General features: G+C 42.7%; 1 protein-coding gene across 2 annotated transcripts in view; it reads left to right on the forward strand.

Annotated features, from left to right (window-relative positions):
• The window catches only part of MON2 (MON2 homolog, regulator of endosome-to-Golgi trafficking), a 522,785-nt gene that overhangs the window by 90,594 nt on the left and 406,484 nt on the right, over positions 1-25,707 (forward strand). For both annotated transcript variants that reach the window (XM_033958262.1, XM_033958263.1), the window contains exons 7-8: positions 5,148-5,273; positions 15,590-15,784. In XM_033958262.1, coding sequence (XP_033814153.1) covers positions 5,148-5,273; positions 15,590-15,784 — 321 coding nt within the window. The remainder of the gene's footprint in view (positions 1-5,147; positions 5,274-15,589; positions 15,785-25,707) is intronic.

A 25,707-nucleotide genomic window follows, 5' to 3' on the forward strand; every position in this document is an offset into this window, starting at 1 on the left:
ATATTCACGTAGGATCTCTAGGGGAGTAAAGTCAGGGGGGTGGGTCATTAGAGTGGGCAGACTTGATGGGCTATGGCCCTTTTCTGCCATCATTTTCTATGTTTCTATGTTTCTTGTCTATTGTAATGCCCTTTACCTCACTATTACAAAAACCTGGCTTTCTAGACTACAATTGTTCCAGAATACAGCTGCTAGATTGATTTTCAGGAAATGCAAATTTGATCATGTGACCCCACTGCTTTATAATCTCCACTGGCTCCCTGTATATTTTAGAATCCAATTTAAATGTGTCACTTTTAAAATTTTCTGTGGTATTTTTACTCCCCTAGTTCCTTTATCTTGGAACTCTTATAGATTCTCTTTTGCAAAGAGTGATCAACAATTCAAGCTGTCCTGTCCATCTAGTAAAGGTATTAAAAGAATCAAGACTCTTGGTCAATCTCTGTCGTTTAAGTTTACTCGACTTTGGAACGACCTTCCACTTCACTTTAGAAGTTCTGGTTCCCTTCCCTTTTTTCATAAGTATCTGAAAACTTTTCTGTGTACTAAACATTTTGGAAACTAATCTTTCTTCATAATTCTCTATATACCCTTATTGGCCTAACTTAATCATTGTAAACCGAGTCGAGCTTTCCTGGATTGAAGTCTCGGTATACAAAACTAAGCATTAGATTAGATTAGATTAGATTTCCAAACAACATTTTATTAAACTTCCTTTCAAAGGGAAGCTTCTGTTTGGTGAGGACTAAGAGAAATTGGTTAAGGATTTGGGGGACTCTAAGTCTCAATGGCTGCCTGGGGATAAAGTCACAACATGAGAAGATGACCCAAATTTCCACAGGAGAAAAAGGACAATCCAAACAAACAAGACTATGGAAATCCAATGTTCCTGACGCGCTTTTATTCAACAAATACTTTTAAAATACAAAATCCACATTTGTCATAGAGGGACCCAACACGGAACATGTTTTGGCAAAACACGCCTTCCTTAGGGATTCAAGATGTTGATAACATAATCTTTACAAATGTGGAATAACATCAAAGGCTTGACTAGCCCAAATGAAGCGCCAAAAGGCACGAAACCTATTGTGTCTCTAGCCCTCAGGTTTCGTGTCTTTGGGACCATTTGGGTTTTTATCTGCCGTCATCTACTATGTTACTATGTAAGTCTCAACCCGGATCTGCTCAGAAACCAGCTCAGTCTTTTTGACCTGTTTTTAGAGAGCAAAACCAACATTCTGCCACCTCATCCTCCTCCCCATCCTATTGGAGGATGCCTTCAGATATACTATCAGCGATTGACTCTCATCACCTCGAACACTTAGGTCTTAAAAATCATAAGGGAGGGTTATTCTCTCCACTTTACCACCATTCTGCCAGACAATCCTCCCAAGAGAGTCCTCTTTCACATCTCAACAGACATCTCTTTTTCAGAAAATCAAAGCTCTGCTTCAGTTAAATGCCATAGAAGTAGCTTCCTCTTCCCAGAAAAATCAGGGGTTCTATTCCAAGTATTTTCTAATTCCAAAGAAGACTGGAGAGCTTCATCCCATCCTCGACCTCCAAGAACTCAACAAATATCTGGTGAAAGAAAAGTTTCACATGCTCTCTTTGAGAATACTATATCCTCTTCTGGAATGAAATGATTGGCTATGCTCTCTAGATCTCAGAGGCCTATACTCATATATCCATTCATCCCGGTCATAGAAAATTTCTTCGTGTAGCAAGTTCGTCAAACAATATCTGCCTTTGCTGAAACCGTGCTGGCTGGTCCTCATCAGACTGTGTCCGTCAAGGTGATCAATGATGCGGTCCTTTATCAGCGCCTCTACCATCTTTCCCGGTACCGAGGTCAGACACACCAGTCTGTAGTTTCCCAGATCTCCCCTTGAACCTTTTTTGAAGATCGGCATAACATTCATCACCTTCCAGTCTTCCGGAATGTTTCCTGATTTGATCGACAGATTGGCTATTAGTTGAAGCAGTTCAGCTATGGTAACTTTCAGTTCCTTGATGACCCTCGGATGAATGCCATCCGGTCCCGGGGATTTATCGCTCTTAAGCCTATCGATCTGCCTGTATACCTCTTCTAGACTGACTGTCAACCCTGTCAGTTTCCCGTCTTCGTTTCCAGCATATAGCCTGATGGGTTCCAGTATGCTGTGTATATCCTCTTTGGTAAATACAGACACAAAAAATGTGTTCAGTTTGTCAGCGATTGCTTTGTCCTCCTTTAGCACTCCCTTTATTCCATGATCATCCAGTGGTCTCACCGCTTCCTTCGCGGGTCATTTCCCCTTAATATATCGAAAGAACGGCTTGAAGTTTTTCACCTCCTTGGCTATTTTTTCTTCGAAGTCTCTTGGCCCCTTTTACCGCCTTATGGCACCTGCTTTGATGTTGTTTGTGCTTATTCCAGTTTTCATCCGTTCTTGACCTTTTCCATTCCTTAAACAAAGTTTTTTTGTCTCTGATTGCTTCCTTCACCTCTACAATGAACCACGCCAGTTCCTTGTTCTTTTTCCTCTTGGATCCCTTGTTTATACGCAGTATATATAGATTTTGTGTCTCAGTGACTGTGTCCTTAAAAAGGGACCAAGCTTGCTCTAGTGTTTTTACAGTGCTTATCCTCTTCTTAATCTTCTTCCCCACCATGAGTCTCATCCCTTCTTAATTTCCTTTTCAGAAGTTCAGTGCCGTGGCCGTTGTTCTGGACTGATGTTTTGCCCCTACTTCCAGATCGAAGCGGATCATGTTGTGATCACTGTTTCCCAGCGTCCCTTCTACTTCTACACCTTGTGCCGGTCCTCGCAGTCCATTTAGAATTAAGTCCAGAATTGCATTTCCTTTTGTATTTTCCTTGACAATCACCTACAGCATCCAGGAACTTGGTCTCCCTAGCACAGCTGGAGGTGCCTAGGTTCCAGTCTATCCCCGGATAGTTGAAGTCACCCATGATAACTGCGTTGCCTCCCTTGCTGTTGCGTTTAATCTAGTCCGTTATTTCTCCATCAATTTCTTCTGACTGCCCTGGGATGCCGATCTTCATTTCCAGTCCATTTGTTCACGGAATTTTGACCCATAGAGACTCTAACTTATCAGTCTATTGTGGCATGTTCTCTCCAGTAGATTCAATTTCCTCTTTGACGTATATGGCAATGTCTCCACTTTTTTGAGCCACTCTGTCTCTGCGGTATAGTTTGTACCCCGGTAACACAGTGTTCCAGATGTTTTCCTCAGTCCACCATGTTTCCGTGATGCTGATGATGTCCACATTATCTTTTTGTGCCATAGCTTCTAATTCACCCATCTTATTCCTTAGGCTCCTTGCGTTCGTGTATATACAGCTTTTCTATGGTGCCAAAACGTTGACTGTATACTGTGCCTTTGATGAAGGAATAATTCAGGTGTTGGTTTATGAGGATTAATTTTAGACTTTTATCTTTTACAGGTGTTCTAGTCGAAGCTTTTTCACTGCTTAACAACCTTTCTTCCTTTTGTATGTCCCACTTCCTGTAGAGCTTACATATGAAGCTACATTATGCAGCACCTCCCAAAGAGTTGAAACTACCTACTGGAATTATAAATAGGGGTCAGAACTTAACCACTGAAGGATCTTGCAGAGTGAGAGAGTTCAGGAGCTTGTGCTTTGTTGTCTGTTGTTTATTTACTTATTTATTTGTTTGACGAATATCCCGCCTAAAACCTAAGTGGGTTACAAAATACATACATAAAATATAATGACATAAGAATAGCCTTACTGGATCAGACCAATAGTCCATCAAGCCCAGTAGCCTGTTCTCATGGTGGACAAAATAATATTAAACAATAACATATAGCATAAAATTTATTTATCCTGTATCCACATTTCCACAATAAATAATGTTCTTCATCTATTTAAAAAAAGCTTCCACAAATAATGCTGTTTTAAAAGTTTCGTAGTGTTGTATGTTATGCACCATTCTTAACTGTCCAGCTAAATCAGGGGTGTCTAACCTGCAGCCCGAGGGCCGCATGCGGTCCCAGGAAGTATTTTGTCCCCGGTCGATGGCGATGCAGTGTTTTCCTTTGCTGCCCCTGGGTGTTTACTGTCTTGCCGGCTCCCTCCTCTGTGTTGCTGCAGCGTTTGCACCGCCCCAGAAACATTTTTTCCAGCCAGTGCGGCCCAGGGAAGTCAAAAGGTTGGACACCCCTGAGCTAAATGATTCCATAAAGTCGCCTCAAGAACTGATATGGCTCTTGTTCTGGTATCAACATATTCCACACGCTGTAGGCTTCCTAATGACAAACACTTTAACACCTCTGATCTTAAAGAGCGATGTGGACAATGCCTGTGACAGATACCAAAATACCCTATTGTGAACAGTCTGAAAAATCAATACCAGTACTTTAAACACAATTCTTCTTTAAAGGATAGCCAATGCAATTGCTGCAGAAGGGGGGGGGGGGGTGACATGCTCAAACCTATCACTTCCACATACAAGACATGCTGTAGCATTCTGGATCACTTGCAATGCTCTGCCTCTAGAGGATACCGTTCCCAGATATAGAGCATTGCAGTAATCCAATTTCTGTAATATCATATTTTGTACCATCATCCGAAAATCACATTTTGATAATTATTCCTGCATGGATTGTACAAGTTCTTGATATATGTATTATTTGGTGTAATTGTGATTTTTATTTTTTTATTCTTGTTTTTAACTGCATTTTTCTGTGTAGGTAACTTGTCATGTTGATGATATTGAATTGTGATATGTCAGGCTAATTAATACCAAACTCCAAAGCCACCCTCTTTAGCTAGCAAACAAGTCAGTCACGAACATTCCCACCATCTTTTGGCATTTAAAACATTTCTGTTCCTAGCCATGCTGTAGTTTGAGTGGGCCTCAGAGGACATGTTCTATCAGGGCCTTTGGATGATATCACTTTTGTGACTTGCTTTAATAGTTGTTTGTGGAAAACATGAGTTACAGATAGTTGACTGTAGCCTTAAGTTTCTGTAAAAATGAGCTGAAATGGTCAGATAACTTGTAGCTCATTTTTGAAAGCCATAAACAGAATTAATGAAACGACTTGAGGGATAAAACAGATGGACATTTCCTGAATATGCAACAGAATATATATTTGGTTCTTTGTTTCTCCAGGATCTTTGTCAGTTGGTTAATGCTGATGCTCCTTACTGGTTGGTAGGCATGACAGAAATGACACGGACGTTTGGTTTGGAACTTCTTGAGTCAGTCTTGAATGACTTTCCACAAGTCTTTTTAGAGGTAAGAGTTTTGATAGATCAAAAGTAATGTATTTAATTTCTAGTAACTTTCTTTCGTGTAACTTGTATAAGTAATGAGAGAGATTCTGCAATATCCTCTCCTCCAAAAAATACTGAAATCAAATATTGAATGATTAGAAGAGATTACCTAAGAGAGATTTCAGATATCTTTAGGATCAAGGAACTAGCATTTGACTCTTAAATGTCCTTAGTGTTTTATTTGTAAATCACAGAACTATAAAATATTGAATTACACTATTTTTTCATTATTAATGTAACCCTAGTCTCACTCACACAGTCTCAGGGCACCAGCCAGCTCTTTTGGTTATGTACCCATGACCAGAGTATCAATAATAATAAAACCCTTAGCGTGCATGAGCACTTGAAACTCCGTGCCTCCGCATGCGCAGTAGAGTAGAACTCTGCCTGCGGTGGTTTCACCATTGCCCTCCCTCGGCGACACTGCAAAGCCAGAGCCAGTGATGACGGCGACTCCCCCCTCCCACTCTCTCTCCATCTGCCAAGAAAACCCTGGGAGAAGTAAGTGGCAGTGGCCTACCATGGAGGGGCGGACCACCCCAGGTGGAAGAATGGGGGGGGGGGTGCTCCCAGCCTTGGCGACTTGATCCGATAACTTTCAGGTGGAGAACAGCATACAGGGTCGTGGCTCTGCTGCAATCCCAGGGCAGACAGTGCTGAAGATGAGGCAGCAGTCCGGTTCCCCCAGTGACAGCAATCAGCTGATTGCTGGTCACTGGGGAATGCTGGAGGATTGATGGTGCATGCGCAGAAGGAGCCAGGTTTAGGCCAGAGGCATGGGAGCACATCAAAGACTTTCAGAGGGCCGGGAAGAGCAGAAGAGAGTCCAGGGAAGGAGAAGGCAGCGGGAATGTGAGTGGATCCCAGCTAGGTAAATGCTGGGGTCCGGAACAGTTGTGGATGTTGGAAAGGGGAAACAGAGACAAAGGGAGCCATGTTGGATGAGGGGGAAGAGATACAAGGGATTGAGAAATGAGTTGGTGATGGATGAGGGAAGAAATATATAAATTAAGATGGGTTGATTCTTGATGGAGGGGAAGACAGAGACAGCAGCATGCTGGATAGGATAGCAGAGAGAGAGAGAGAGAAGAAGAAGGAATGATGCTGGATGGGGAGAAGTGATTTAGAGTGATGCTGGATCAGGAAGAGCGGATGATGATGGATGAGATGAGAGATGGGGTGATGCTAGATCAGCAGCATTCCTGGTTGGGTAATTACATCAGTGGAGCCAGGTTGTCTTACAGCACATTTCGGAAAGAAATTAAGACTGTATTGTTTGATAAATTCATTTCCTAAATAGAAGTTATATTAATAACAATAATTCTACTCTGACTATTCTTAAGAAATATGTTGTACTTTTGCTATTTGTATTTTGTACTTCGCTGATTGTCCAGCTCTCTTCGGTGTAAACCGCCTAGAAATCATCTGATTGTGGCGGTATAGAAGAATAAAGTTATGTTATGTTATAGATAAGGGAATAGAATAGATTGGGGGCTTGAAGGAGACAGAACAATGCTGGGTGGGAACAGGAAGCTAGACATTAGGGTGATGCAGAATGGGTAGGAAAGAGAGAGAAACAATGCTGGATGGGAGAAGAGAGATAAATTGGGGGGAAATGAAAAGGAGGGAGACAGAACAATGCTGGGTGAGAAATAGTTTAATGCTAAATGGAGAAGAAGAGGGAGAGATGCGGATGGGGAAGAGAGAAAGAGAGCGGGGCAATGGTGCTATGCTGAATTGTTTGGAAGAGAGAGAGAAAGCAGAATGCTGGATGGGGAAGACGAGAAAGGGAGATAAGATGTAATGCTGAATGGGGAGGAGAGAGATTGGGTGATTCTGAATAAGGGGGAAGAAAAAGAAAGATGGGGTGATGCTGATAAGTGAAAAGATGGGACGGTGAGAGGGAAGGAGGCTTTAAAGGGAGGTACTTGAGAAAAGAGACCTGTGTAGGAGGCTGTTAAGACAATTCAGAGAACAGGGCTGGAGCTTGGGACTGCAAAAGGTGAGTTGTGAGAGAAGGGTTTGGGTCTGGATTTGGATTTGGAAGCTGAAAAGGAAGACAGGTGTGATAAAGAGACTGGGGCTATAGCTGAGGGCTGGGAGGAGCAATTATAAGAAGGGGTAAGGGTTAGGGGATATAAAAAAGGGAAATGTGTGAGAGAAGGGAGCTGGGGATGAAAAAAAGGGGGGAGGTGGGAGAATGGGAGCTACAAAGAGGGGACATGAGAGAAAAGGACTGGGACTGAAAGCTGGGGGCTAAAAAGGGGGCATGTGAGAGAAAGGGGCTGAAGATAGGAGCTGGAAGAATAAGTGTAGATGTAGAAGCAAAGGTTGATGGGGAAAGGGGGAATGGAGAGGGAGTTCTATGGAGCTGAAGGACAGATTTTTAAGTTGTTGGTGAAAAAAGGTGGAAATAGGGAAGGTAAAAGGGTAAATGGGAGCCTGAATATGAGGGTAAGACATAAGAAGAAATAGCCATACTGTAACAGACTAATCTATTCTAGCACCCGTTAATGTAAACACTAGTATAAAAAGAAAAGTCTTAAGTTTGAATTGGGCCTAGGCTGGGGCCAGATTCACTCTGGTAGGCTGAAGGATAACCTTTCCAAGGGTTCAATCACTCCAAACAAACTCACTTAAAGGGACAAAATCAAGCTGAGACCAATGGATACTTGATAACTTGAAAGTTACTTGAATCTTGATAGCAGTGCCAAACTTTCATTAATTTATATCTAGGCCTTTCAGAGTACAGGAATTGGTCTTAATGCTCATTTTAAAGTCATTTCAGATATTCCATCACAGTGTTTCCCAATCAATTCATACAATTCTTTTCAGTACTCGTGGTGAGACACCCCAGGTCATATCCCCTCAGCCTCTATCTTCCTGCCAAACTGAAACACTTCACAGAGGCTCTGGTGTAAGCAGGGTCTCTCATACTCTCATTTACCCACTCTCTCAGGTCAGGGTCCTCCAACTCTTCCTACCTAATCCTTCTGCACACATATGCTCAGTGACTCCCTGAAGAATCTCCTATCTCCAGCTCTGTAGCAAAGGCATTCTTCAGGGAAGGGGGGTGCTCACATTAACACGGTTGCTTCCCTACAGAGAGGTTCTTTTATTTTCAGTAGGGTTCTTTTATTTTTTTGGGGGGGGGGGGTGCTTTCAAATATATTTTTTCATTTTTAATTTTAGATCATGTTTCCTTTCCTAATCATTGCAACTAAAGTTTGGTGCTAAGAGAAGCAAATTCTGTCAATTTTTTAATTTGGTAACTAAGTTGATTTTTTTTTTTTATTGATGTCATGGTTTTCTTTTTTAAAAAATTTAGATTATGCTTACCTGTTATACCTAATGTGACCATTTATTTTTTTCATCAATATGGGACATCTATTAATGGTCAATCCTGCCCTAGCCCCGCCCCAATCCCTCCCCCAATTTCTTCCATTCATTTTTCATGTACACACAGTATCTTATTAATTCATAATGGTAACCATAAAATTAAAAAAAAACACAAAGCACACTATATGCAGAGAAAATGCTAATTATCATTTATATTTGGGGGGGGTTCAAAGATGTCAAGGCAGATGACTTTAAAATATGCAATGTCACCTCAGTAACTATAGAAAAATAGACAAATATAGTGCAAAATATAGACAGCAGATATAAATTCTCAAAACAGACATATTTTGCTCACTACATTGAAAATAAAATCATTTTTCCTTCCTTTGCTGTCTGTATCCATTGAAATGGAAAAGAGCATTGAAGTACTTCCACTCTGTTTGTTGGCAAATTCACATTCCTAACCTCTGACTTTGACATGTTAATCTGGAACCCTAAGAGCCAGCCATATGCTGCCATCTCCACCACCACTGCTGGATGGGAGCCCTCCGGCTCAGTAAGAATGAACAGAGAGTCATCTGCAAAAAGGCTTAGCTTAAACTCCTGTCCACCAGCTACCACTCCTGAATTCTTATGTTGTCCCATATCTTTTGAGCTAAGGGCTCAATAACCAGCGTAAATAAGACTGGGGACATGGGGCACCTCTGTCTAGTTCCCCGATACAGCTGAATAACTATCAAATAACTACCTTTGTACACCCCAGGGCACCATTATAAAGGACCCTAAGCCATCCCAAGTACTGGGGCCCAAACCCCATACGCTCCAAAATCTTAAACATAAAGGACTAGGAGACTATCAAAGGCTTTTTCTGTGTCTACTGAGAAGAGAAGCATTCCCAGGCCCAGTTTCTTAACATGCTTCTGTAGATTTATAACTCACTGGATATTATCTGCCACTTTGTGGCTAGCAATGAAATCAGATTGATCAGGGTGCACCAGCTGCGGGACTCAGTTTGTCAGTCTATTGACCAATATCCTAGTGAAAATCTTGAGGTCAACCACTAGAAGGGTAGATAAGGTAGTTCTCAGAACTTATCCTACATTTCTTCTGAAAATAGTCACAGAATTTCACCTGAATCAAATCCATTTTACTTCCTGTTTTCTTTCCAAAGCCTCATTTTCATACCTGGAGAAACAGCTGTTCGTTACATTTGGACTGTCAACGTGCCTTGGCTTACTACATATAGACTAAGCCATACAGATTTTCATCTCAGCTGTTCATCTCTTTAACTCTTAACAGATTGGGTCTGCCTGTAATCAAACAAACGATTTCCATCATGGTTAGTTGCCTGCATTTCCTTCTGCTAGGCTCAGGCTAGGCTGCAGCTTGAGGGATGTGTTACAACCCACACAATGGTCCGAGCTATGGCAGTATCAATGGCTTTTTTGCATTCCACTCCCATTGAAAATATTTGCAAAGCAGCTACTTGGTCCTCAATTCACATATTTACATCTCACTACTGTCTAGAAACAGGGCTGCCCAAGTCTGATCCTCGAGATCTACAGGCAGGCCAGGTTTTCTGGATATCCACAATGAACATGCACGAGAGAGATTTGCATACCAAGAAGGCAGTGCATATTCATTGTGGATATCCAGAAAACCTGGCCTGCCTGTAGATCTCGAGGACCGGACTTGGGCAGTCCTGGTCTAGAATCCTATTCCAGACAAGATGGTCATTTTGACCAAGCAGCATTGCAGAATTTATTTTCTTCCTAATGGCCAACTCTCCCTCCATCCCATTTCAGTAAACTAGGGAGTCCTACATGTGAGAATATGCTGCCTGTTTATCCAAGGATAAAGCAGACAGATATTCTCACATCCCTCCAATCTTCCCTGGTTGGCTTATTAGCTTGCTTATGGAACTAAGGAACCGCAAGCCCACATCGGGCGGGAAGGCACTCATGCATGTACAGTGTGGGCAATCTTGAAGTTTCACAAAGCTTAGCGACAGTACACTTTTATTTATTTTTTTATTTATTACCATTTAACCAATATTCACAAGAATACACTTGCTTCAGAAATACAGATAGCAACTTCTCAAACAGAAAATGCATAAGAAAAGAAATATACAAATCTTCTTTAGACCACAATAATAGGAGGGAGGCCTCGATAAAAGGAAGAGAGACTAATTAGCATGAAATAATTACAGGTATTGGCTTAACAGCTAATCCCACTATCTCTACACCTATTCATAATAGCTAAACAGTACTAGTCACCGACTTCTTTAAATCTATAAATTCTCTAAGCTGTTCCTGTGTAAAGAAAACATATTTTACTTCTAAATATTTAATCACACACTTGCATGGATTAGCCAAAAGAAATGAAGCCCCTAAAGTCATTTTTTCAGTTCTCATTGCCAAAAATAATTTCCTTCACTCCTGAGTTTGTCTAGTCACATCTGAGAACCCTTTATTCCCTTAGAACAGTGAATGCTATTCTTAGATTATTTTACAATTCTCTTTCAACATCTTACTCGAAAACAAATGCCACTACACTTCTCCCTCAGTATTCGCGGGGGTTAGGGGCAGAGCTGGCCCACGAATATTAAAAAACCACGAATAATATTCAGGCCAGTTCTGACCCACTCCCTAGAAACCCCAGACCTTACCTTAAGCCCTCTGAGACTGCCCGGGAACCGTACCTGGTGGTCTAGTGGGCTTTCAGGGGCAGGAGTGATCTTCCTACACTCCTGCCCCATGCAGATCACTCATAGGAAATGGCTGCCGTGAGCTCCCATTGTAGTCTCGAGAGATATTTTTATTTATTTATTTGTGATATTTTATATATATGAATTACTTGTTGCACAATTGTAGTTTGAAAATCTCATAAAGATATAACCCCCCCCAAAAAAAACATCGTGAATAACCGAATCCGCGGATACTGAAACTGCGGATTCGGAGGGAGAAGTATAGTAGAGTAGCTCTTTCAGAATTTTTGGGCAAAGTAGTTCCAAGCAAATCTGTAACATTAAGAGCTTCTTTTCCACTTATATTAATTTGTTCAACCTCTGGAGTAGCTCCTATTTATTTATTTACTGGTAAGCAAAATATTCAATTCACAGGCGGAATATTTTCAGAGGGAAATCTCAAAACTTCAATGAAATACTTTTAAAAAAGTTTCATAGGGGAGTTATTCCCAATGATTTTAGAAAGTTAAATACGATGCAAATTTAATCTACAATTATAATTTTCTAACTGTTCAATTTTTCTATTAAGTATATTTTAATCTTTTATGATCCCAGATGTTAGATCTTGAATATTTTCCATGCTTTCTTTTACCACGTCAGTTCAGAGGAAAACACTTCTTTTGTTCTATCCCATTTTTTATCCAAAGCCTCAACAGTACTCACTCTTGTGAAGACTTGGTGACTGTCATGTTCAGCTTCAGGAGAGCTTCCCAAATGCTCTTCAATGTCACCATCGCAGGTCTCCCTGTTTGGAAGCAAACTTTCACTCCAGCTCCCACCTCTCCCTGCACTCTTGAACTTCTTGTAGCAACAGCCCCTTGAATAGGGGTTTTCACAATGAGAAAAACTCCACAGGGTTCCCCAAGCTGGGCCACTGATGGAGCAGGGCGTGGTGGTGGAACAGAATCTGGAGGGGAAAGAGAGATCTCACACTCCAGTTCTTTGGTGTCTTCTCTCACCAAAGAATCAGTGGTCAACTCTCTGGACACCCCACGTGAGATAGAGGCAGTGGCGAACTCATGGATAGACCGCTGAGCAGGGAAAGAGGTCTTTGCCGCTGAAGGATCGGCCCAGACATTCCCTTTCCATTTAGAATAGGGCATTTCAAAAAGGTAAGTTTTAAGATTCTACTGCCGGGCTAAGACGGAGCCACTGTCACCATTGTCGCCGCTATCTTGCACTGTGACAGTACACTTTTTACACTGTACCAGGCTCCTTAGATTGACGTCACTCACATGTGAGAAATATCTGCCTGCTGACCCCAGAAAACACCTGTTTAGTAAGTGTGCTTTTTATCTCTCCATTCTGCCAATATCCTATCCACTCTCTCATTTCCAATAGTTTTTGCATTGGGCTCTTTTGTTTTGCCAACATTCTGGTTGCCAAGACAGTCTTCTTTACATCTTTCATAATGCTGTTGCTCTATCACTTCCTACTGTTACATCCACCAGTGCCAGCACTTCTCTACTGCTGCATACTATGGCTAAGAGTTTATGTTGAATCAATTTTTATTATCAAATAACAGAGAACATACCAACAAGCAAGAACCACAGTAACAAAGGAGAACAATCAGATACATATACATATATCGGATTCAACAATCCCACCCACACCACCCCCTCCCCATACCCCCAATCGGAAGCACAGAATAGCCATAGGGCAGTAGGCTTGGACTCAGATAACCCACTGCCAGAGATAATGAGTAAACTGCAACACGGAAAAAAGGGGAGAGAAAGAGAGAAAGAAAAGAGAAAAAAAAAAAAAAGAGGAAAAGAGAGTATACCTGGTGTCCTCTCAAGGATGAAAACAAGCCCGGGTCTCAGAGAGAATTACAAGGAATTCAGAATGTCACTTCGAGCCTGTGGTGATAATGAAAAAAGATAAGAATCCCAGATCCGAAGAAACTGGCGCTTTCTTCGCAAGCTAAAAGACGCATCCTTCCGCTCCAGCAGCAGCAGAGCATGCAAACGATTCCTCCAAGCCCAGAAGGAGGGCAGAGTATCTCCAATCCAGACCGATAGAATCACCTTCTTCCCCAGGACACCCACCCGTCTCATAAACTGCCGCTGACCCGAATCAGATAAACAAAAGACCTCATATTTATCTAGCAGGAGACCAGCTGCCGAAAAGGGAAGCGTAGTACCGAAAACACTCTCCACATAAGACAAAACCTGCCTCCAAAAAAGTTTAATTTTCACACAGGACCAAAAGGCATGGATAAACGAATGGGGTTGCTGGAGACACTTGGGACACAAAGGAGAGTCCGTATAACCTGAATAATATAACTGACTTTTCGTAAAATAGCCCCGATGAAGTACCCTAAATTGACACTCCCGGAGATCTGCATTAACAGACACTCCCGGGATCCTGGAAATCAAGGAAGGGAGATCCAAAGCGTCCTGAGCTATCCCCAAATCCTGACACCAGCGAACATGTAATATGGCACGATCAGTCGGTCCCAACCAACGCTGGAGATCTTTATAAAGACCTGAAACTGTAAACCCAGTCTCCAAATATGGATCCAGAAGTGTTGCAAATCTGTCCTCTATAGGGAACGCCAAAGCGGCTCGGGGAAGAGATCGAATATAATGCTGAAGTTGCCGAAACGCAAGAAAATCACCAACAGAAAAAAATTCCAGACCGGACGAGAGCATCCCAGGATATTAAAGAACCATCAGCCTGGAGAACATGAGCAAGCAACGTATAATCCCGGGATGCCAGTTTACGGAAACTAGCATTTTCCATACCAGGGCTGAACTGCAGATTCCCCTGAATAGGTAAGTATCGAGTAGTCGAGGGAGTACCATTCCAAGAGTTCAACACATAAGACCAGATGATGCGTAGAGAGTGCAACAACAAACTTCCCCGAAGTGTCACCGGTAAGGCTGAACGAGGCAACTGCACCAAGGACAGAATATGCCAAGGGGCAAAAAGGTCCTTCTCATACGGTTTTGGAGTAAAATCCTGGCGATCCGAAAGCCACTCCCCCAAATAACGCAACAAACAGGCCGCATTATATAACCGGAAATGAGGCAACCCCATTCCCCCACCGTCCCAAGCGCCAAACAGGTAACGTAACGCCACCCGCGGTCGTCGACCCCCCCCCAACAGAATCTAGAAAGCATAGAATGTAATTTAGTAATATCCCGTTTCAAAAGCCATAAAGGAAGTAACTGCAAAGTATAAAGCCATTTTGGAAAAAGGACCATATTAAACAAATGGATCCTGCCTAATAAGGACAGAGGAAGAGGAGACCAACGAGCAAAACACTCAGCCGAAGAACAGAACAAAGAATCAATGTTGACGCGATATAACGCTGAAGTACAAGGCGTCAACAAGATCCCTAAATAACGAAACGATGAGGAAGCCCATTGAAGCGGGAAAGGCCCAGGCCAAGAGTTCCGTAAAGACAAGGACGTGGCCAACGCTAGAGACTTGTCAAGATTAAGCTTAAAACCAGAATAATCTCCATGGCTAAGAGTTTATAAATAGAACGTAGAGTCCACAGTGGTAGGGAAAGTACATTAAGAGAGAGAGGTGGTGAGAGTGGCACTAAATCAATTTAACATTTATTTCATTAAAACAAACTTATGAAAGAAACTAAAAAATGTTTAAATCAAGGGGGAAAAGTTGCAAATTATTTGAAACTAAAATTCCTAAAATGGAGGGAAACAGAAAAGAGGAGAAACAGGAAGTAGTATATACTTTGAAAAGCAAAACAGAAAAAGAATAACCCTCTTTACAAATGTAAAATAAGCAAATTAAATCAAAAGAACCAAAACAGACCAAATAGTTTTATAAAACAATACAATTAAAAATCTTTTTCTGTGCTCCTAAAAGTTTTGGCTTGCTCCCAAGTTTTTAAAATTTGATTCCCAACCCAAATAATGATTTGGCTTGTCTAACCCCTCCTTTTACAAAACCATAGTGGTAACAGCTTCGATGCGCATAGTGGCCAGCGCTAAAAACCATGCTACTGTTTTGTAAAAGGGGTAAATGAGGATATTGTGCTCACTAGTTTTGCTATTCCAAATCCAATCAAGCAATGTTTTAACCTTTTTTCTTATATACTGAATGCTCCGAATTTTTAAATCATGTATTGTAACCTTTAAAGGATGTTTTTATTGATACAGAAAAAATAGATGACATTTGTCTCCTCTTTATAGAATAACATTTTTGTTTTGATTTCACAGCATCAAGAATTTAGTTTTCTTCTGAAAGAAAGAGTTTGCCCTCTTGTGATCAAGCTCTTCTCCCCAAATATCAAGTTTCGACAGGGTTCCAACTCAACTGCCTCACCAGCACCAGTAGAAAAACCATATTTTCCCATTTGTATGCGCCTTCTGAGAGTCGTGTCTGTTCTCATCAAACAGTTTTATAGTCTTCTGGTAAGATTCTAATCTTGTTTTCTGCTATATATTTATTGTTTACTGAACATTTGTATATGTACTACTGAACCTAGAATTTGTAGGCTGTAGGATGGTGTTTGAGTTTCTGTCCTTGGTAGATGAAACTGAGCTATTCTGAAACATTGACTCACATAAAATATTATGTATAACCTTTGTTCCTGTATAATAGGTGAGACATTCTCCCATTGGCTGTGTGCCATATGCAGAAGGAATCCACTCTGGATTTTTTCTGTGACTGTCCTCTACTGGGAGATCTAGCACCACCTGCAGGTTTTCCCTTTTTTCATGTGTGCCTGAAGGAGTGTTTTTGTTCTGCTCTCCCTTTTTTCTTATTTTATTTGGTGTTTTTGTCCCCTTTTTTGGCCAGTCTTCAGGGCTGGGGAGCCCATTACAGTTGTCTCATTCAGGGGTGTTGGACCCTTCTCAAATGAAATGGTCAATCAACCTTCTGAAGCTGAGGGTCATTTGTTTGGCTCTGGTGCACTTGCAGAAGACTCTGAAGGGCCAAGTGATCAGGGTCTTCTCTGACAACATGACAGCAGTAGCCTATGTCAGTTGCCAAGGAGGTACAAAGAGTGCATCTCTAGTTCTGGAGACCCGCTTGCTCTTCACTGGGTGGAGCATCACTTCTAGGCACTTTCCGTGGCGCATGTGGCAGGAGTCAACAGTGTTAAGCGGGCTATCTCAGCAGACAGCCTCTGGATCCAGGCAAATGGGTACTGTCCTAGGTGGCATTCCAAGCCATTGTACGGTACTGGGATCAGACTCACCTCGATCTCATGGCCAAAGCATGAAACAGAAAGGCAGATCACTTCTTCAGTTGAAGAGCTGAGCCAAGAAGCAAGGGTCTTGATGCTCATTCAGCCATGGCCAAGGGAGTCCTGTATGCTTTTTCTCCCTGGCCCATGATCGGCTAAGTCGTTAGGCAGATCACAGACTATCAGGGCCGGGTCATTCTGGTGGATCTGAACTGCCCTTGTAGACTGTGGTGCACAGATCTGATGTGTTGGGGTTGCGGCCTGTGGTTCTGCACCCATCCGGACATTCTTACACAGGGTCTGAGGGCCAGTCTTGAGGGCCAGTTCAGTCTTTCTGCCTTAACTCTTTGGGACTGCTTTTGTAAGTCTCACTTAACTAGAATGTCTCACCTATTGCACTGGAAAAAGAGATTATGTTCTTACCTTGATAATATATTTTCCTCTAGATAGGTGAGACATTCTAGACTCCCACCCTGTCCTTCCTGCACCTGCTTACTGTCTCATTCTGGTTTGTGCTTCTCCAAGTTGTTCTTGGATGCCAGTCAGCCCTTTGGGATTTTGAAGAATTCTTTGTATATGTTTATGTGCATGCAGGGGTCTTTCTTGAGCTCTTTTGATGTTTTGTTAGCTGTTTTGGAGTTGATGTTCTCATGCTCATTGTTGAGCAGAACAGTTGAATTTGGGGAATGTTTCCATTGGGGGTCCCTACTTCAAGTACTTTCCTTGGAGCTCTTAGTGCTTGGGTACTAACTACAGGTGGTGCTAGAATTCCCAGTGAAGTAGAGAAAGTCACAGAAAAATTTCAGAGTGAATTTCTTCTGCATATGGCATGCGGCCATTAGGAGATAACCCACTTGTAATGTAATGTCTCACTTATCTACTAGAAAAGATATTATCAAGGTGAGAAACACTGCCCTAGTCTTTGTAATTTTTGATGGAGTGAAAAATTGATCCACTTGTACCCGTTGTACTCCACTTAGGATTTTGTAGACTTCAATCATATCTCAGCCGTCTCTTTTCCAAGCTGAAGAGCCCTAACCTTTTTAGTCTTTCCTCATATGAGAGGAGTTCCATCCCCTTTATCATCTTGGTCACTCTTCTTTGAACCTTTCCTAGTGCCGCTATATCTTTCTTGAGATAAGGAGACCAGAATTGAACATGATACTCCAGGTGAGGTCACACCATGGAGTGATACAGAGCCCTTATAACATTCTTAGTGTTGTTAGCCATCCCTTTTTTAGTAATTCCTAGCATCTTGTTTGCTTTTTTGGCCGTCGCTGCCGCACATTAGTTGGAAGGTTTCATCGTATTGTCTACAATGACACCCAGATCTTTTTCTTTGGCGCTAACAGCCAAGGTGGACCCTAACATCTGGTAATTGTGATTTGGGTTATTCTTCCCAATGTGCATCACTTTGCATTTGTCCACATTAAATTTCATTTGGCACTTGGACGCCCAGTCTTCCAGTTTCCTAAGGTCTGCCTGCAATTTTTCCCAATCTGCATGCATTTTAACAACTGTGAACATTTTAGTGTCATCTGCAAATTTGATCACCCCACTCATTGTTCCAATTTCCTGATCATTTATAACTAAGTTAAATAGCACCGGTTCCAATACAGATCCATGCGGCACTCCACTGTTTACTCTCCTCCATTGAGAAAAATGACCATTTAACCCTGCTCTCTGTTTTCTATCTGATAAGCAATTCCTAATGCACAACTGAACTTTGTCACCTATTCCAGGACTCTTTAATTTTCTCAGGAGCCTCTCAAGAGGAACTTTGTCTAAAGGTGCCAGTATAGAAGAAGCCTTATGATATTTTTAAGGCTTATAGTATTGGCCATCCTTATAATCTAGCAATTCTTATTATTCTGTATTCTCATATCTGCATAGTAACATAGTAGATGATGGCAGATAAAGACCCAAATGGTCACTCTACTCTGCCCAACCTGATTCAATCTAAAAATTTGTTTGTTTGTTTTTCTTCTTCTTCTTATCTATTTCTGGGCAAGAATCCAAAGCTCTGCCCGGTACTGTTCTTAGGTTCCAACTACTGAAGTCTCCGTCAAAGCTCTCTCCAGACCATCTACACCCTCCCAGCCATTGAAGCCCTCCCTAGCCCATCCTCCACCAAACGGCCATATACAGATACAGACCATGCAAGTCTGCGCAGTACTGGCCTTAGTTCTGTTTTCTTCAATCTGTTAATGATCATTGCCTGATCTTTCATAGCCCTAAGTCTGCTCAGCTAGAATCTACCAGATACTTTGATTTCTATTTCACTGCCGTTTTTCCTTTGGAATTCCCTCCCCTTCCACATTTGTGCCAAATTAACATGTAAAGTTTCTAACAGAGGACCAGATACATTAAAGCCAGTGATCGTCGCTAAACCTGTTTTAACAGCATTAGCTACAATCACATTTGCTGACCCGATGCAGGAAACGGCTCACCGTCTGATTTTATACACGATTACTCATTCCCCAATTCGACCATGCAAATAAGTTCATTAATATTAAAATGTCATGTAAGTTAGTAGAGCGATTGATGCGCTAACATGACTTCCCAATGCACTAAAAAGTGATTGCTTTTAGCGATACAAAAAAAGCGACTGGTAAAGACCAGTCGCTTACCTGTCTAATCATTTTTTTTTTTTAATGGGCACAAATGCTGTGCATGTTACTTATGCACAATATCTGCCCCATTAGAAAAAAAAAGAAGAGAAAAAGCCTACCCCCCACTCCGATGATGGCCCTCTCTGACGAACTGGTACTGGGAACTGACACCCCCCTCCCATGCCAGTGAAAGCAGCAGGATGAAATGCCCACCCTCCTCCCCCCCAAACAAGAAAAAATGGCAGAAGGGATGCCCAGTTCCTCCTACCACTAAAGGCCCACTCCTGCACCAGGTGCCCCCCCCCCCCCAAACATAGCATTAATACCCCACAAAACCTTACAGATTCATGCGGCTAACAGTTGAAGAAAATCTGAACAGTAACAGCAAACTTCCAATAATCTGGGCATGTTGGACTTTACTACATCATTTGTACTGGATATCATAAGAATTTGCTAAATAAGTAAGACTTTAATGATTTCCTAAAGTCTATATAGGATACTGAGGCAATGAGAAATTTATGGAAAATTTGATCCCAGACGGCTGATTGAAAAGCAAGTAATCGATTATAGTGTCTTTTGTAGTAACAACTCTCAACCTAAGGAAATTCAAATAAGGTATAAATAAAGTATGTAAAATAAACAGCAAACTCTATCTTGTTAATAGTTACAATTTGTCTAAGTGAGTTAACACCACCCAGAATAACCAGAAAGCAGATGTTTCCTTTCCAAAACGACCCCCCTCTAGTAACTTTTGAAGGCAGAATCTTAAATAATAAAATGCTAGCCCGCGCATGCGCACTAGCGACCCGTGTTCCCTGATCCCTTTTCTGTAGTGCTGTGGCCGCACGACTGCGCATGCGCGCTTAGTACGTCACTGGCAGAAGACGAACCGTCACAGAGGGAGTTAACGCCGAGTCCTGTGGCACATCCGGATTGTGAGCAGTCCTGCCTTCGGTCCTGTCCCTGTTAAACCAGCTGGCAATAACAAAGCCAGATGCCATGGGTTCTTCCCTTTTGCCAAATTGCTAAAGGCTCTGCCGGTCTCGATCCTGCCCATCTCTGAAGTTACTTCCTGATTTTGAGGGGCGGGATCGAGACCGGCAGAGCCTATAGCGATTTAGCAAGAGAGAAAGCCCCCGTGATGTCTGGCTTCGTTATTGCCAGCCGGTTTAGTGGGACCGAGACAGGACCGGTGGGGGGGGGGGAGGTCTGGGAGGAGAGGGATCGCGGCCACTCAGCGCCCCCACCGAGGAGCCCAGCAACTTTCTGCTGCCCGGGATCCGAGTCATTTGCCGCCCTCCCCTTCCCTTACCGCGGGCCCGACTGGCGATTTAAGCAGCGTGTGCAGCAGTCTTCACACGCTGCTTCGGGCCCTTCTACTGCCCTGATTTGCTCCAGAGTAAATCAGGCCAGTAGAAGGACCCAAAGCAGCGTGTGAAGACTGCTGCACACGCTGCTTGAATCGCCATGTGTAGTCGGTCCCGCGGGAAGGGAAGAGGGGGGCGGCAAAGGACTCAGGCCCGCGTTTGTAGTCGTGACTGTGGGAAGGGAAAGGGGGTAGAGGAAACGCTAATGCTGCTGCATAGGGAACTGGTGTGGGGGGAGGGAAATGGAAGGGGGAGGGAATGCTGCTTTGGACAGACAAACAGAGGGAGGAAGGGAGACAAAGAAAAGAAGAAAGACACAGGGGCAGGTGGACAGGGAACTGGTGTGGGGGGAGGGAAATGGAGGGAGAGGGAATGCTGCTTCAGACAGATAGACAGAGGGAGGAAGGGAGACAGAAAGAAAAGAAGAAAGACACAGGGGCAGGGAGATATACAGAAAGACAAACAGACAAAGGGGGCCAGGGACAGAGACAGACAGAAAGAAAGACAGCGGGAGTCGCGTCAGGAGGGGTGCGGGATGCTGCAGAGGGAACTTTTCCAATGGGTGCAACTGGGCGGCTATCGGGAACCTCTGATCAGGGGCAGAGCAAGGTAAGTGTATCATAGGGATAAGAAGGAGGAGGGGGGGAGAAAAAGGAAGGGACGCCTACTGCTGGACAGGGGGAGAAGGAAAGAGGTGCTGATGGACATGGGGGGTGAAGAAAAAGGAACAGAGCCCTAATGTTGGACAGGGGGAGAAGGAAGGTGCTGCTGGACAGGGGGGAGGTAAAAGAAAGGGAGAAGGGCTGCTGCTGCATAAGGAGAGCTGTGAAGGGGTGGTGGTGGACACAGGGGAGGTAAAAGGAAGGGACAATGGACAGGGGGAGCAGGCAAGGGGTGGTGATGGACAGCCAAGGAAAAAGAAAGACAGAAAGAAAGAAAGCGGCTAAGGAGAGAGAGAGAGAGAGAAAGAAATAAAGAGAGACACACACACATATATTCTAGCACCCGTTAATGTAACGGGCTATAAGACTAGTTATTCTATAAGCAACCTAAAGGAACTTTCAAGCTAAACATCAGATAAATATTCAGGCCTGACATAAAAACTTGCCTTTTCCATCAAGCATACAATCACACATAGGATCACTTTAGCTCAACCCTCTGCCATTCCATTATTTTTTCCCACTTGATCTATCTAATTCTTATCTTTTTTCCTCCCTCTTACTGTTTCCCCTATTTTCCTTTATGATAACTTTAAAGGTTGTTTTTTTTTTTTTATCAGTCATCTTTATTGTACAGAACGAAGAACAACACAGTCTGGAAAAACAAAAAATGCAAACAAGAACATAACATAATAATCTGCGGAGCAAAAGATAACAATTTGAAATTTTTGCCCCACCCCCTCATGTCCCCTCCCTCCCAAGAATCAGGTGTGTAGTAGCAATGAAATGATAACTTTTAAGTTTAAATGCCTTTAAGATAACTGTTTTGCTTTTACCTTTTTAAAATTGTAGTTCCTTTCCTACTTTTAAAACCTGATTTTAGTCTGTAAACTGCACAGGTCTTCAGATTAGTTCATGTGGTATAGCAAGTTTTAATAAACTATTCAGTATGATATTCAGTCTTTCCAGTCCTGCTCCCGCTAGTCTGTTGCAGGAGATACTGATAACTGTTTTTAGTACCTTCTCCTTCTCACTGCTCTCTGCTGCCCCCAGTCAGTTACTACTTCTGCAAGTGAGCTTGCAGGAGCAAATTTGATCTGCTCGGTCTTCTTTTTTATTTTTCATGTAATTTTTGCAGTTTTTTGCAGGATTTTGTGTTCCGATTCAGTTCCAATTTGATCCACAGATTCTCCAGTCAGTCATTGCTTCAGTACAACTGGGAGAGTTCCTAGCATCACTGGATTTGACAGAGACACCTCCACATCCCGATATTTCTGGACCACAGGCACTTCCTTCAGTTTCATGTCATGGAGTAGCATTTTCAATTCAAGGCCCTCCCATTCAGCCTGGCTACAGCTCCCCAGACCTTCACCAAGGTGATGGTTGTAGTGACTGCTCACCTCCGTAAACTGGGTTGACTTGTCCACACTTACCTGGATGACTGGCTCATCAGAGCACCCTCTTGGGAGGAAGCGGAGAGAGTGGTTCAGACAGATTATTTTCATCCTGTGCTCGATGGTGGCCATGATAGAAGTGATCATGGGCGAGAGCGCATATATGCCCCCTAAAGCATTCGCTGGTCTCTGCAGAGGGATTGTTTACATGTTCGGCTGCCCTGGATAATGGAGGCTCGCATCAGGATGTCTTGGTGGCTTAGTCCTCAGTTGCTGTCCTCCGGAATGCCTCTAAGGATCGACTCTTGGACCACACTGACAACGGATGCCAACCTTCTGGGCTGGGGAGTGCACTGTGAGGATTACCCAGTACAGGGGTGATGATCCCCATCTCAGCGCTTTTGGTCCATCAACAGGCTGGAGCTCTGGACCATTCGGTTGGGGCTGATTCCATTTCAGCCCTAGTTGTTGAACAAAGCGGTCAGGGTGTTCTGTGACAACTTGACAGCAGTGGCTTATGTCAACAAGCAACAAGGCACCAGGAGTGTCGGTTTCCAGAAGGAGGCGAAAGCTCTCTTCCGCTGGGTGGAGGCTCATCTTCTGGCCATCACTGGACTACAAAATGTGCAAGCATCACATCACCGCTCTCCCAATGGATAGATGACTACAATTTCTCTGCTCCAATATCAGCCATAATAGATGCTTCCAGGAAACTGTCCACACAACGTTGTTACCATTTCACGTGGACTTGTTTTATAATAATAATAATAAACTTTATTTTTATATACCGCCCCTACCGCAAAGTTCTAGGCGGTTCACAACAAAGAGAACTGAACAATCAGTGAGAATATAAATCATAGGAAAATACAAAAAGGTCAGATTACTATCAGTTAATACATTTTTCAAATAAATGTGTTTTCAATAATTTCTTAAACAGATGGTAAGACTCAGTTAATGGTACAATCTTACCCAGCCAGTTCACTTTTCCTGCTTGAAAAGTAAGTATCTTATCCAAATATCTCTTATAACTGCAAGGATAAGCAAACAAATGACTGATCTGGGTTGATTTAATCGTTTTATGAAATTCAAAATGAGAGGCAAAGTAGGCTGGAGCTAGACCGAACAATGTTTTAAAGCAGATGCAAGCAAATTTGAACATAATTCTTGCCTCAACTGGCAGCCAATGTAATTAGCGATAATAAGGGCTGACATGATCATGCTTTTTCAGACCAAAAATTAACCAGACAGCTGAGTTCTAAATTACTCGCAATTACCAACAAACATTACCTCTGGACTCATGTCCTCTGCCATCAGTTTTAGACTATCTTTTACATCTCTCCAACTCTGGTCTAAAGACCATTTCAGAAAGGGTACAACTTGGTCCTATAAATGTTTTTCATATACCTTTAAACAGTAAACCTCTGGCTACACACCCATTGATTTCTCGGTTCATGAAAGGCCTACTACATTCAAAATCTCTAATTCAAACCTCCTACATATGTTTGGGACCTCAATGTTATACTCTCCACCTTGATGAAGCCTCCATTTAAACCACTTACAACTTCATCGCTCAAGTACCTCACTTAGAAAGTAGTTTTCTTAATCTGCATCACTTCTGCATGCCAAGTTACTGAACTTCAAGCACGTCTTGGATCCTCCCTATACTACATTCTGTCATGACAGAGATATCCTTTGCACTCGTCTCAGATTCCTACCTAAAGCAGTTTTGGAATTTCATCTCAACTAGTCTATAGTTCTGTCTGTCTTCTTCCCATGACCACATTTCTATCCTGGTGAAGCTGTGTTCCACACATTGGATTGTAAACGCTCTTTGGCTTACTACCTGGATTGGACCAAGTCTTATAGAACATCTACTCAACTATTCCTGTCATTCAATCCTAAGAGGCTGGGAACTCCTGTAACCAAAAGAACAATCTGTACATGGTTAGTGAACTGTATCTCCTGCTATGCTGGAAGGTCATGTCACAGCACATAAAGTTAAAGTAATTGCAACTTCAGTAGCTTATCTATTTCCATTGAGGATATTTGTAAAGCAGCTACCTGATCTTCAAGTCATACGTTCACATCCCACTACTGGAGACTCATTTCAGAAGGAATAGTTCGGCAGCAGTTCTATAAAATTTATTCTCTGTTTAGATATCAACTTCCCTCCAACCCTTCAATTTTAGCTAGGGAGTCCCATATGTGAGAATATACTGCAAGCTTGTTCTTTGATAAAGGGAGAGAGGGGAGATATGATCGAGACATTCAAGTATCTCACGGGCCGCATCGAGGTGGAAGAAGACATCTTCTTCTTCAAGGGTCCCGCGGCAACAAGGGGGCATTCGTGGAAAATCAGGGGCGGGAAACTGCACAGTGACACTAGGAAGTTCTTCTTCACTGAAGGGTGGTTGATCGCTGGAATAGTCTTCCACTTCAGGTTATTGAGGCCAGCAGTGTGCCAGATTTTAAGGCCAGATGGGATAGACATGTGGGATCTATCCGCAAAGATAGATAGGGAGGGTCACTGGAGTGGGCAGACTTGATGGGCCGTGGCCCTTATCTGCCGTCTATTTCTATGTTTCTATATTTACCTGTAACAAGTGTTATCCAGGGACAGCAGGCAGATATTCTCACAACTCTCCCACCTTCCCTAGTTAGCTTCTTAGCTTTTTTACCGAACTAATGGTCCTGTGAGCCAACATTGGGCGGGAAGGCACTGGCACATGCATTGGGCAGTCTTGAAATGTCTAAGAAACAGTACACTTTTACACTGTCTGTACCAGGACTCCATGGATGATGTCACCCATGGATAACACCTGTTACAGGTAAGTAACTTTGCTATGGCGTCATCAATGATGTGACGCAGGGAAGTCCTAGCGGGGCAGGCTGTGAAGCAGCCCATTCAGAGTGCTGCTGCTGCTTTAGGAGGCCTTGGAGGTATGTCAAGTTTCAAGTTTTATAAAATTTGTTATACTGCCTAATCAGACTTCTAGGCAGTTTACAGAGGTAGAAACCAAACAAAGGTAGATCTGTACATTAAAAACATAGTAAAATAAACATGGACAATGTCATAATAAAAATGTCAGGTCTCACGGTGGGAGGGGGCAGC

This window comes from Geotrypetes seraphini, chromosome 9, assembly GCF_902459505.1.
Source record: "Geotrypetes seraphini chromosome 9, aGeoSer1.1, whole genome shotgun sequence".
Taxonomy (NCBI): domain Eukaryota; kingdom Metazoa; phylum Chordata; class Amphibia; order Gymnophiona; family Dermophiidae; genus Geotrypetes; species Geotrypetes seraphini.